This window comes from Acinonyx jubatus, chromosome C1 (assembly GCF_027475565.1).
Source record: "Acinonyx jubatus isolate Ajub_Pintada_27869175 chromosome C1, VMU_Ajub_asm_v1.0, whole genome shotgun sequence".
NCBI lineage: Eukaryota > Metazoa > Chordata > Mammalia > Carnivora > Felidae > Acinonyx > Acinonyx jubatus.
The window spans coordinates 11214423-11226651 of NC_069381.1; the positions used below are offsets into that span (position 1 = coordinate 11214423).

General features: G+C 45.7%; 1 protein-coding gene across 2 annotated transcripts in view; it reads left to right on the forward strand.

Annotated features, from left to right (window-relative positions):
• The first annotated feature begins 290 nt into the window (after positions 1 to 290).
• DDI2 (DNA damage inducible 1 homolog 2) overlaps positions 291 to 12229 on the forward strand; it is a 45041-nt gene continuing 33102 nt past the window's right edge. Inside the window, exons 1-3 of one of the 2 annotated variants that reach the window (XM_027060334.2) lie at positions 291 to 670; positions 8329 to 8458; positions 11559 to 11795. In XM_027060334.2, the coding sequence (XP_026916135.1) occupies positions 533 to 670; positions 8329 to 8458; positions 11559 to 11795 (505 nt within the window). In that variant the 5' untranslated portion in view covers positions 291 to 532. The remainder of the gene's footprint in view (positions 671 to 8328; positions 8459 to 11558; positions 11796 to 12229) is intronic. The other variant, XM_027060341.2, reaches the window with a different exon arrangement.

The following is a 12229-nucleotide window of genomic DNA, read 5'->3' on the forward strand; positions in this document are numbered from 1 at the left end:
GCGCTTCATAAATGCCTGCCGGATGAATGAGATTGTGGAGTCCGCCACAGACTTCAGCTATTAACTCCCTCAGTTGGTACATTTTTGATTCTCCTCGCTCCTTTCCTTCTCTCTCCTTTTCTCGCCCTGCCTCCTCCCTCTCTCTTCCCCAGCCCCTCCAATCCTCTCCCAGCTGCCCGCCTCCCTCTTCCCGGCCCGCCCCTTCGCCGCGTCGCGACGGCAGAAAGGGCCAGGCGGGCTTTACGGCAACCGCGTTGCGGCGGGGCGGGGCGCCGGGCGGCTGGCGCGCTTGGCGGCAGCGGTGGGAGGCAGGCCGGCAGGCAGGCAGACGGAGTCGCAGGCGGGTGGCGGCGGCCGTGCTTGGTAGTGAGGGCGGGAGGGAGTGAGTCACTGAGCGTGTGTGAGGGAGGGAAGGAGCAAGCGGGCGAGCGAGCAGCCCGCGCCGTCCGCCCGCAGCACCAGCCAGGCCCCGCCGCCGCCCCGCAGCCCAGCGCCGAGGCCGGGCCGAGCCGAGCTGGGTCGGGCCCGGGCCATGCTGCTCACCGTGTACTGTGTGCGGAGGGACCTCTCCGAGGTGACCTTTTCCCTCCAGGTCGACGCCGACTTCGAGCTGCACAACTTCCGCGCGCTGTGCGAGCTCGAGTCCGGCATCCCCGCAGCCGAGAGCCAGGTACGCCGGGCAGCGAGCGGGGTCTCTCTCCAGGGCTGACCCTCCTGCCTTGGGGTCTCACGCCCTCCCTTTGCTGCTGGTGGGGAATTGGGGGTGGGGGAGCAGGATGGCCTCTTCCAGCTCGCCCCCGCGTCCGGGAGGGAGCTGGGATCGGTAGCTGCCCCCACACACTCCGAGCGTGGGGTGGGGTGCCATGGGAGGGAGCGGAGAACCTGACCGCAGACGCACCCACTGCAGCCCGAGGGGCGCGTGGACTGTTGGGCGGCCCGCCCCACCTTCTGGCTCTTTGGCCCCTTCTCCCCTAATAATCCCGAGTTTGGGGTGTTGTGGACCTAAGAAGAAGCTCCAGGTCTGCAAGAGTTCATACATTCTACTTCCCCAACCAGAAATACCAGTTTGGATCGCTGTGGTAGGTTGGTGTTCATCTGGTTTTCTGGACAGAGCTCCTGCTTCAGCAGCCGTAATTTACCTTTAAATGTAGAGATCTGCACTCCTAGTGAAGGAAAAAGTTTGAGACTTGCCTTACCTTGTTTTGAGGCATTTGGAAATACCCTGTACCTTTTTCCCTACCGCATGGCATTTCTGATTAAATTCTCTAAAAAAAAAAAAAAAAGGTAGTTATTCGTTCATTTCAAGCTGTTTCTCTGGTTTCTTCGCTGGTAGTAGGCCAGAATCCTTCTTTATTTCAGGCCACAATTGAGAGTTTGGGTGGGTTCAAAGTTCAGAGCTTTATGAGGATATTTTCGTAAAAATGGCCTGGTATCTTCTCAGTGTGATTTGCTTGCTTGTTTCATTTCCCTACCATGCTGGAAGGAAATTCAGCTGCTCTTACATTTATTTGAAACGAGCAACATAATTTATTCTCAGAATGCCCTGAGCTGCCACCAAACAGAATCGGTGACGATAACTCTGGCCTTTACAGGAAAACATTTAAATCTCGACTTGATAAGTGGACCGTGGAGGACATGGTCTAAACGTTGAGAAAATTATAGAAGTCCTCCAGGGCCCCAGAATGTAAATCGTGATTTTCTACTGCAGTTATGAAATACTTCCAAAAACTATTGCCCAACTGCAGCGTGTTCTGCCCTTTATTGTGATAAACAGATGCGTCAATATTTTGTTCAGAAGTGAGTATGATTCCTTTACACGATGTGAACTTTAGAACCTTGGCATAAAGCTGAATATCAAGAAAGAATAGGTTTCAGGATGCAAAGTGTCACATACGCAGACTGAAGCTGCAGAAGCTACAAAGAAATCGGTAAAAAGAAATTTTTGCAAATGTTTTCTAAAAACTGAGGAGCCAGTTCCTGCCCATGAATCCCTCACGTGAAAAACTAGGGAAGGACAGTTTAAGTAGGGAAGTAAACACAATTCTGAAATTTTTGAAGGTGGCATTTTCAGTTGCTCTCTACCCTCTGGTTCTGTTACCCTGGTTATAATCACCAGCTGGCAGGGGGGAATAAAAAATGAAAATGTAAGTTGGTCTCATCGTTATTTGGGCTTGGGAGAAGATGAAAAGTGGCATTGCCTCTCTTCCTGCCCTTTTTGAGACGGGCTGTAACAAATTTAAAGGAAGAGACCGATGGAAAAGACCGTTGGTTGTATGGTCCAGGCAGGCACAGTCCTCTGTTTGCTCAGGATGTTAGGAGTACCTCACTCATTGAACAGTTAGGCTAACTCCACAAATTCTTTCTTATTCATTAGGTCACCATTTGGGCATTTACTTCCTCCCAAGCCAAATTAGCATATGGAAGCCTGGGCTCCAACTTCTGTGAAGCCTGTATTACCCAGCTGTAAACAGCTCCCCTGTTTCAAGTTTGTTCCGTTGGCTCCATTGTAACCTAACACAGTATCTATTTTAAGATGTCTGGTGGTCGGTTGTCTTTTCAGTTGCTTGCCTTGCCCATGAGGCAGGAACAGGATCCACCCTAGACACACACTTGAGTCATTTCCGTTCGCCAGATCGTAACGGTAAACATCATTATAGTTTTACCTACAAATACATCACTTACTTGAGGCCCCCACTCCCACTGCTTCACCGCCCAGGATCTCCCATGTTACTCCTTTTCCCCTCCTAGTCCTCCTGCTCTGCCTCTTTCTTGTTTGCCTTCTCTGTCCTCGTTCCTTCACCTCCATTTCTAAAGGGAGTTTCTTCTTTTTCTTTTCTTCTTTCCTCTTTCTTTCTTTCTTTCTTTCTTTCTTTCTTTCTTTCTTTCTTTCTTTCTTTCTTTCTTTCCTTTCTTTCTTTCCTTCCTTTCTTTCCTTTCTTTCTTTCTTTCTTTCTTTCTTTCCTTTCTTTCTGGTTCCTGGCTGTTCTTTCCTGTCACGGTGTGTCCAAACCACGGATCTCCAAACTTTTTCAGTCAGGTTTCCCTTTGTGTACAGTGTTTTGGAACATACATCTTTGCGATACATATAATAAATTATAAACATGAACTAATGTTATATGCATTATATATATGCGCACATATGTATAGAATAACCGTAAACATCAATGAGTGAAGTAATAACCTTATGTCCATTATAAACAACCATAGGATAGCGTTTAAGGAAGGATGAACTAAAATAAATGGACATGAAAATTCTAATATTTTTCTATTCCCACATCTTTAAAGAACTGTTTCGCATGCCTGCCCCACATTGGGGATCACTGGTTTAGAATTCACACTTTCACATCAGCATCAGTCGTGCATAAGTATGCACTTGGAAAAGACGTTACTTTTTAACAGCTCTAGTCTGATTATAGTAGTTACAATGTGATGATAACAAATTTAGAATAGAAACTATCTCTACTTGTACATGTGATTAAAGCTGGGCATGTTCCATCTCTTAATACAAGTGTGGGCTTGGAAGCCGGTCATGGCTCTGTTTGATGCTTTGATGCAGAACTTGGCTGGGCAGACTTCAAAGAATTATCAGAACTTAGCTTCACTTTAAATTAATGTCTTTGTATTTTTGAAACATCATTATAATTTACCCCTGTAGGTGGCATGTGGTAAAAACGTGTGCAGAATGTGTAAGGACTCTCAAAAGGCGTGTGTAAATGCCAAGTAATAGCAGTAACTGTATGATCCTGGGAAAGCAGCTCTGTACACAGCGTGATTTGTCGCTTGTAGAACACTGTTTTAAAGCAGTGGAAACTGAAATTTTCTATTGTAGCTGGTTTTGACATACTTATTTTTGCAGGTAATTTTCGTGAATTTTTTTTCTGATAAATACTGCATATTCGTTTTAGAGAATTTGTAACTTCTAGGAAAAGGTAGAGAGAAAAAGTTATTACCATATCACCCCAAAACAACTGCAGTTTACTTCTTAGTGTATCTTTTTCCCTAAGCTTTCTTCCTTTTCTGTGGTTACAATGTAACTTTTAAACATGATGCCCTGAACTGTACCAACAGTTTCAACTTTCTTTGTTCAGTCAAAGCTACATTGTCAGCATTTTTCCCTGACATTTCAAGTTCTTCAAATTTATAATTTTAATGGGCATGTAATACAGATGTACCGCAGTTTATTTAAAAATTTGCCTATTGCTGGGCATTTGAATTGGGGGAATCGGAAGCAGTTATTAGTAACATTTCCATGGATATCTGTATTTAAGGCTTCGTCCCCATTTCTGATTGTTTTCTCAGGATGTATTCTTAGCTATGGAATTGCCAGGTCTTTTGAAAGGCTTTTTGTAACTTGCCATATTGTTTTCCAGAAGGGTTGGAAAAGTCAAGCTGTGGCATGAGATGTATATGTAGATCACTTGGCATATAGTAGGTTTTCAATTAATGATAGATAGTATTAGGGAGTCATTCAGATGTGAGTCCAAAGATTCTGTGGCCAGTTGATGGTCCTTACTGCTAGAAATGTATTGTTACAATTTCTGTTGATTGAAGACAAGAAGGCATTTGACCTCATGCTTAATGATGGAGTTGTTGGTCTTGGAGTTGTTTTAGTCTATTGTTAAATGTTGATTAAGCTTAGAATTTGGTCTCTAGGGTGCTGCCTCTGGAGTAAGTACTAGCAGTGTGCCAGTTTCGCAGCTTGAGACTTGTAGATGTGTAAATTGTCCTGTTGTGTGTCCTCATAACTGGCAAAACCAGAATTTTTAGCTTTGTGGCCTTTGAGTTGGATATTATGGTGGAAAGCATCACCAATGCCTTACCGAAACTCTTTGTTTTGACTGGTGGAAATGTGAAACCATTGGTCTGATGGTACACTCTTGTTGAGCTGGAGACTCATTCAGATTTCTTATAGGACTTTAGCTATACAATAATTGTCTTTCTTAGACTCTTAAGCCTGTTTTAACAAAAAGAAGTCGGTTCTTTGTGGCAGTTATAATTTCAGCTAAGCTTTTGTTTATTTCATTTGCGTCCTTGGACTAAAATGGAATACGCCTGCTGCTTTGTCAGAGTGAAGAATGTTTTGCTCCTCACCCACATTCTTCAGTCTAGTATTTTTAGGAAATGGGGCAAGATAGCAATGTTCCACATGCCATGTATGTGTTTGGTGGTAGTTATTACCAGGATCTTAAACTTTTATTGTTAGATCAGGCTGTCTTTATTTTAAAAAGTTTTTTTTTTAATGTTTGTTTATTTTGGGGGGAGAGAGAGAGAGACAGAACACGAGCAGAGGAGGGGCAGAGAGAGAGAGAAACACAGAATCCGAAGCAGGCTCCAGTCTGGGCGGTCAGCACAGAGCCTGACGTGGGGGCTCGAACTTACCAACCCTGAGATCATGACCGGAGCCGAAGTTGGACACTTAACTGACTGAGCCACTCAGGCGCCCCCAGGCTGTCTTTTTTAAAAAACAAAAAAAACAAACAAAAAAAAACATTTACAGCGTCTGCTGAGGAAAGACTATGTCCACTGAACATCGTGGAGTTTTTACGTGGAAGTCCTGAGTGAGGAGCCGCCAGTGGTCCTTCCTCATGTTCAGGACACATTGATACGCTGAGCGGTGCACAGGGTTTTGGTTCCCCTGGTGAGCATAGGCCCTCAGTGGTGACAGATGGCTTAATAGCTCTTGTTCAGGTCACCAGCTAATTGAGCTGGCCGCATTGGACTTCGGTTTGGGAAAGTTGTATGTGGTCCTTAGGGAAGATCTCCCACTCTTGGAGTCAGGCAGGTGTTCCAATCCTAGTTCTATTCTTTTTCCTTTTTTTATTTTCTTATTTTTTTCTTTCTTTATTTTTTGGTACAAAATAGATGGTTTTATCAAAGCACAGGGATAGGACCTGGGGGCAGAAAAAGCTGCCCTAGTTATCTTCTTAATAGCTGTGTAGTCTCAGGTCACCGCACTCTGTTTCCCTGTCCGCAACATGGGACGAATAGTGCCCACCTAGAAATGAGAGGGCGTAGGATGAGGCGGGAGACTGTGGGAACCCGTTCCGATACAAGTGCAAGCCGTGGTTGTGTCTGCTGTCTTCATATGGCCCTCCAGGTAGCATTGCCAGCTTGAAGACAAGTCTGCTGCCGGATAGGAGCATTTTGATGCTCTGCGTTTGATTCCCTGTTGTAGATAAATGTTCTTCTATAAGTACAGTTAAAATGTGTCAACCGATTGTATCTCTGCATGTACTGATGGTTGAGTTTCTGAACCTGGAAAATTAAGGAGCGGGCCGTGGACCACTCAGTACCTTTGTTGTAAGGTGGCTTCGCTGTGTTGAGGTCACCTTGTGAGAGCCGCCTGCATGGCATTTCTGTTGTCATGCCTCCTCTTGCTTGGTGCACACCTCAGCTGGGACACTTGTCCCTTCAGATTTATGGTAGTTTTCCCAGCAATTCCACAAGTTACCATACGGCTCGCGGGTTGTATTGCAAACAGTCTGTGTTGATTCTATTGTACTTTCGCCACGCGATATGTGGTTACATGAGGGAGAATAGCAGAGTGTGAGTGGATCGATGCAGTGACAGTCCAGTGGACTGCTGGAACATGTTTTAACTTTGCAGGTTGAGGGTAAGAACCAACGATACGTTTTCTAATGCTGTATAGAACTTAGGAAGTGTAATCGGCCCTATGAGCTCTGAGTCCATTTTTTTGTGCACCCCCAGAAGTATTTGGCTTTGGAAATTCGGTTTCCTGTTGGTTCTATTTCTCATGTCAGTGTAGATTCTGAGAGCAGATACGACAGATCATTTTTCCCAGCAGAAATCTGTATTTTTCAGGTTGTGTGTCAGGCAGTCTTCCTGCAAGAGCTGTGAGGACATGTGAGGAAGCACTGTAAAATGGTAGTGTAGCAGACCGACCTGGAAGGGACAGCTGTAGCGATTATCTAACCCCAACTGCTTGCTTGACAAACGGAAATGTGAAGCCAGGACCAGCGGAGGGACGCGGCCACTGTCAGAGCCAGGACAGGACTCAGGTTCCTTGGCTTGCACATGGCCTGGTGCACAGCGAATCTTTTGAAAGAAAACCTTTCAAAGCCTGAGTTTATTCTGAATACCCCTCTGTAGTATGTAATGGTGCAGGATAGGTTTTATGTACCTTTGTGGTTAAACTGTAGTGTGCCCTTTCTCCGGTTTTTTCCTACAGCACAGTGTTTCACCTGCTTTTATGCTCTCAGGTTTTTTCAGTGTTTGATTGCACATCAAAAAATGTTTTTATTAGTAGTACATCCCTGATCCAGTGGAAGAGAAGGAAGAATGCAGAACAGGCAGTATTTGGAAAACTTTTAGACTTGCCAGCGTGCAAGATCATTTAAAAATGGATACATTGGGATGTCATATACAGCTTGGTGTCTGTAATTGACAAGACTGTATCCCATACTGGAAAGTTGCTAAGAGAGTAAATGTTAAAAGTTCTTGTCACAAGAAAAAAAAGACATTTGAGCTACGCAAACAAAACAAATTCCTGTCCTCAGGTAGCTTCCATTTTAGTGGAACAGAAAGACAATAAAGAAACAGATATTTAAGGAGCTCCTGGGTGGCTCAGTCGGTTAAGCGTCCAACTTTGGCTCAGGTCATGATCTCATGGCTTGTGAGTTCAAGCCCCGTGTGGGGCTGTGTGCTGACAGCTCAGAGCCTGGAGCCTGCTTCAAATTCTGTGTCTGTGTCTCCCTCCCTCCCACCCTCCCTCCCTTCCCCTCTGTCTCTCTCTTTCTCTCTTTCTCCCTCTCTCTCCCCCCCCCCCCTTGCTCTGTTTCTCAAAAATAAACAGTAAAAAGAAATAGATACTTAATATGAGAGGGTTTTTAAATAGGGTGATTAGTGAAGGGCTCTGGAAAGGTTATATTTGATCAGAGACCTTAATAAAGAGTGGCTGGGAGGGCGTCTGGCTGGCTCAGTTGGTAGAGCATGTAATTCTTGATCTGAGTTCAGGCCCCATGTTAGGCATAGAGCTTACTTAAAAAAGAAATAGCTGGGGAAAGAACATCCTTCAGGTAGAGAGAAGAGCAAGTGAAACAGTCCCAAGGGGGAAATTGATCACATTATTTAGGGAGCAGCAATTACAGTATGAAATGAAGTCAGAGGGGGAGCCAGGGACCAAATTGTTGGACTAGCAGGTAACGGGAAGGATTTAGGCTTTTATTCCAGGTGTGATGGGAAACCATTGGAGGGTTTTGAGCAGGCTGGGACTGACATCTGGTGAAAAGGGACACTGTACGTAGTCTTCCTGCTTTGTTCCATGTTATTTCTCAGTGCTTCATATGGTGAACTCTTTTCTGGTTGTAGATCGTCTATGCTGAAAGACCCCTCACAGACAACCACAGATCGCTGGCTTCCTACGGCTTGAAAGATGGGGATGTCGTGATTTTACGACAGAAGGAGAATGCAGACCCTCGACCTCCAGTGCAGTTCCCAAGTAAGACATCCCTGACACAGGCATCAGGAGACAGCACAATGCAGTGGGTCAGAGCTGTGGACTAGCTTCGGGTTCAGACTGCGGGGTACAGAGTCTGCCCCTTGGTTGCTCTGTATCCTTGGCTGGGTTGACTTCCCTATGGCCGTTTTCTTAGCTGTGAAAATAGTGCAGCCTTCAGCCTGCCCTCGATAAATGCTCGCTTCTGTTGTGATCGATGAGAACTGTATCCTGGGGAAGGACTTAAGAGGCCATCTATGCCCGTGATTCCTGACTGACTTTTGCTGCTTCGTGTCTGGCCCTCAGCTAGCAGGCCTGTGTGGAACATTTTACAGTCAGCCAGGCACTTGCATGCACATTGCACAGGATCACGGTTGTAGGGGCGGAGATTCCTCTTTCTAATTTGTTATCGTTATTAGACAAAGCTCCGGTTTTAAGTAATGTCTTCAGTGTTACATAGCTAATAAGTGAAGGCGTGGGAACTAAAACGTGGTACTTTTCCCATTGTACTGAGCTTTATGAACATTAGGCAGCCGGACCACCAGATTCTGCTCCTTGCCCACCAGCCGTGTTAATCATGTGAAAGGAAATTTACCTGTCTCGGTGTTCTATCAGGAATAGGGGTTTATAGTCTGGAATCTGTGCTTTGGGATTTAGAACGTTTCTGTGTCCCTGAAATAAATACTCACAGTTGCATGGCTGAGAGCATGTGTGCATTTGATAGGGAGAGGGTTAGTAGCCTTCTCTGGATACTCAGAGGGGTTCACGATCTACAAAAAGTGGCCAGGGTTCTGATGTGGAACCCTTTAATGAAATGTAATAGTGTTTTCCATTCCCTGCTGTCTTCAGGTAGATTTTTTAAATACTGTTTAGTCTCTAGGTCAGTGGGTTTAAAGTTTGTGGTTCCAGTTGATGAGTGTCACATGCCAGCTTAGAACACAGTGCATCCATTCAGCCCGAAACTGGGGCTGTAAGAGACCATCAAGCACTGTTCCTCCCAGATCGGGATTACATTAGTCCCTTGGGTGTACTGTTAAACTTTAGAAAGAGTTGTGACTTGAACATGTCAGTCAAAAAAAAACCAAAACAAATCTTCCTTTGGTTAATTTGGTGAAATTGTTAGTTCTGGAGAATTGCTGGTTGTTGTTTTTTTTTTTCCTGTACTGTCGCATGTAGACAAGAGAGCCAGTCTGTGGGGGAAGGGAGCAGATCTAGTCGTTCAGGTAAACAAGTTTTTCAGAATTACTCTGAAGCGAATGGACTCTCAAGATAAGTGTTACCGTGGTTAAAGATAAAAATTTCTTGCCCTGCAGAGAAGGCCCACCCATATATGTGTTGCTGGTTGGTATGGATTAACTCCCTCATGCGCATGTGTGTGTACACACACACACACACACACACACACACACAAGCTGCCAGCTGAGGTCTGTTGGAAGGAAGTGGCTAGTTGAACCCATGCTAAAGAGGCAGAAAATGATACTTGAGTTTAAGGATTCCCTTCTTCTAGGGGCGCCTGGGTGGCTCAGTCGGTTAAGCAACCGACTTCAGCTCAGGTCATGATCTCACAGGTCATGGGTTCGAGCCCCGCATGGGGCTCTGTGCTGACAGCTCAGAGCCTGGCACCTGCTTCGGATTCTGTGTCTCCCTCTCTCTCTCCGCCCCTCTCCCGCTTGTGCACGCGCTCTCTCTCTCTCTCTCTCTCTCAAAAGTAAATAAGCATTAAGAAAAAAAAAAAAAGGACTCCCTTCTAGTTGATTTCCCAACAGCTTCAGGATAGCCTCAACTTGAAACAGGAGTGACCATCAGGCACATTTTTGGGATTGAGGAGATACACATTCGCTCAGTTCTAGCCCCTATATTCTGTCTCTGCTCTACCTTTTTTTTTTAAGGTAAAGCTCCTTTTCTAAGTAACTGTTTTGTTGAGATATCATTCGTATACCATACAGTTCACTCATGTAAGGGGTGCAGTTCGTTTTTAGTCTATTCCCAGTTGTGCAGCCATCACTACAATCAATCGTAGCACATTTTTATCACCTTATAAAGAAACTGGACCTATTAGCAGTCATTCCCCATCTGCCTCCAAGCCTTCTAGCCCTAGGCAACCATCAGTCTACTTTCTGTGTCTGTATTTTCCTATTCTGGACATTTCATAGAAATGGAATCCTATAATATGTGGGTCCTTTGTGTAAGGCTCCCTTTTATTTTCCTTTCATTTTAATAAGGTCAGCTCAGCCTGGATTATAGAACCCAGGAGTTGTAGCCTCTAATTCTGTTCTATCTTTTGGTGACCTCAGCACCGAAAACCTGAGCAAGTTCCTTTTCTTCTGTTTGTCTCTCCTGTAAAATGATTACACCTGCTAGCTCCCTGGGGGTGTGAGAGGAGTTAGCCGTGGTGCGCAGATGAAAGTGTAAGTTCCAAGAACGAGTATGTTTAGCAGAGACTTGTAGAATTTTACATCTAAAATTTATGCAGTTCACTTGGTTTGTATAGTATTCTTTACCCCAGGTGTCCGGGCCCTTTGAGAAATGTCAAAACAAACTAGAGTTTTTCTCAAGAATTACATCCAGATTTATGTGGTTATGTTTATTAAGACTAGCTTTAATTTTTTAAAAATACAAGTAAGTAGGGGCTCCTGGGTGGCTAAGTTAGTTAAGTGTTCAACTTCAGCTCAGGTCATGATCTCGCAGTTCGTGGGTACGAGCCCCGCGTTGGGCTCGGCTGACGGCCCGGAGCCTGGAGCCTGCTTGGGATTCTGTGTCTCCCTCTCTGCCCCTCCTCCGCTCACGCTCTGTCTCTATCTCTCAAAAATAAATACACGTTAAAAAAAATACAAGTAAGTAAAAACTTGTTATGTCTTCTGGGATATTGTAGAAGCCAAAAATCTAAGGTCATTACCATTGACTGCACCCCTTTTCTGTTCTTGGTTGTGGGTTCACTCAGACTGCAGTCTTTATATTCAGTCAGCGTGAGAGAGCGCCGAGGAAGGGTCAGATGTCTGCAATTACCATTTACCGTATACCGTTCACCAGCAAATGTTCCGCTGTGCCCTTCAAATGCTTGTGTGTCACTGGAAGTAAACTCTGAACCAATTTTCCCCAACAGACTTGCCCCGCATAGACTTCCGTAGTATAGCCGTGCCTGGCACGTCAGGCTCCCGGCAGCGCCGGCCACCAGGAGCACAGCAGTCCCACTCATCTCCCGGAGACATAGCTTCATCTCCTCAGGGCTTGGACAATCCAGCCTTGCTCCGAGACATGTTGCTGGCCAACCCCCATGAGCTGTCCTTGCTGAAGGAGCGCAATCCACCCCTGGCGGACGCTCTGCTCAGTGGAGACCTTGGTAAGCTTATCGACGTGGAAGACTGGCGAGTGGACCTGAGGGGAAGTAGTGGTGTCAAGGCAAATTTGGAGAAACTCCAGCAACGGGGGTGTTCAGCCCGCCAGGTCACGTGATCTCTCGAGCACCCCAGTTGCTCTCCGAGAGGTAAAGTGATGCTGATGCCAAAGGCGGAGTTGAGTGGCGGTCGTGGTCCAATTTTGCAACAGCACAGAGTTCGGAAATCCAGCTTGACCAGCCTCCTCCACTGACGGTTTTTTGTTCCCCCAAATTATTTTCACGGCACATAACCTAGGGACTGGTATTCTAACCTGTTCGGTGGGAGCCTCAGTTGAAGAGAGCACCAGTAAGCCAGCTGATGCCAGGTGAAATGCTCTTAGGGACAGAAAACCTGTCTGGTGCCATCAGCCCGTATGGCAAAACGGAGCCCTCTGACT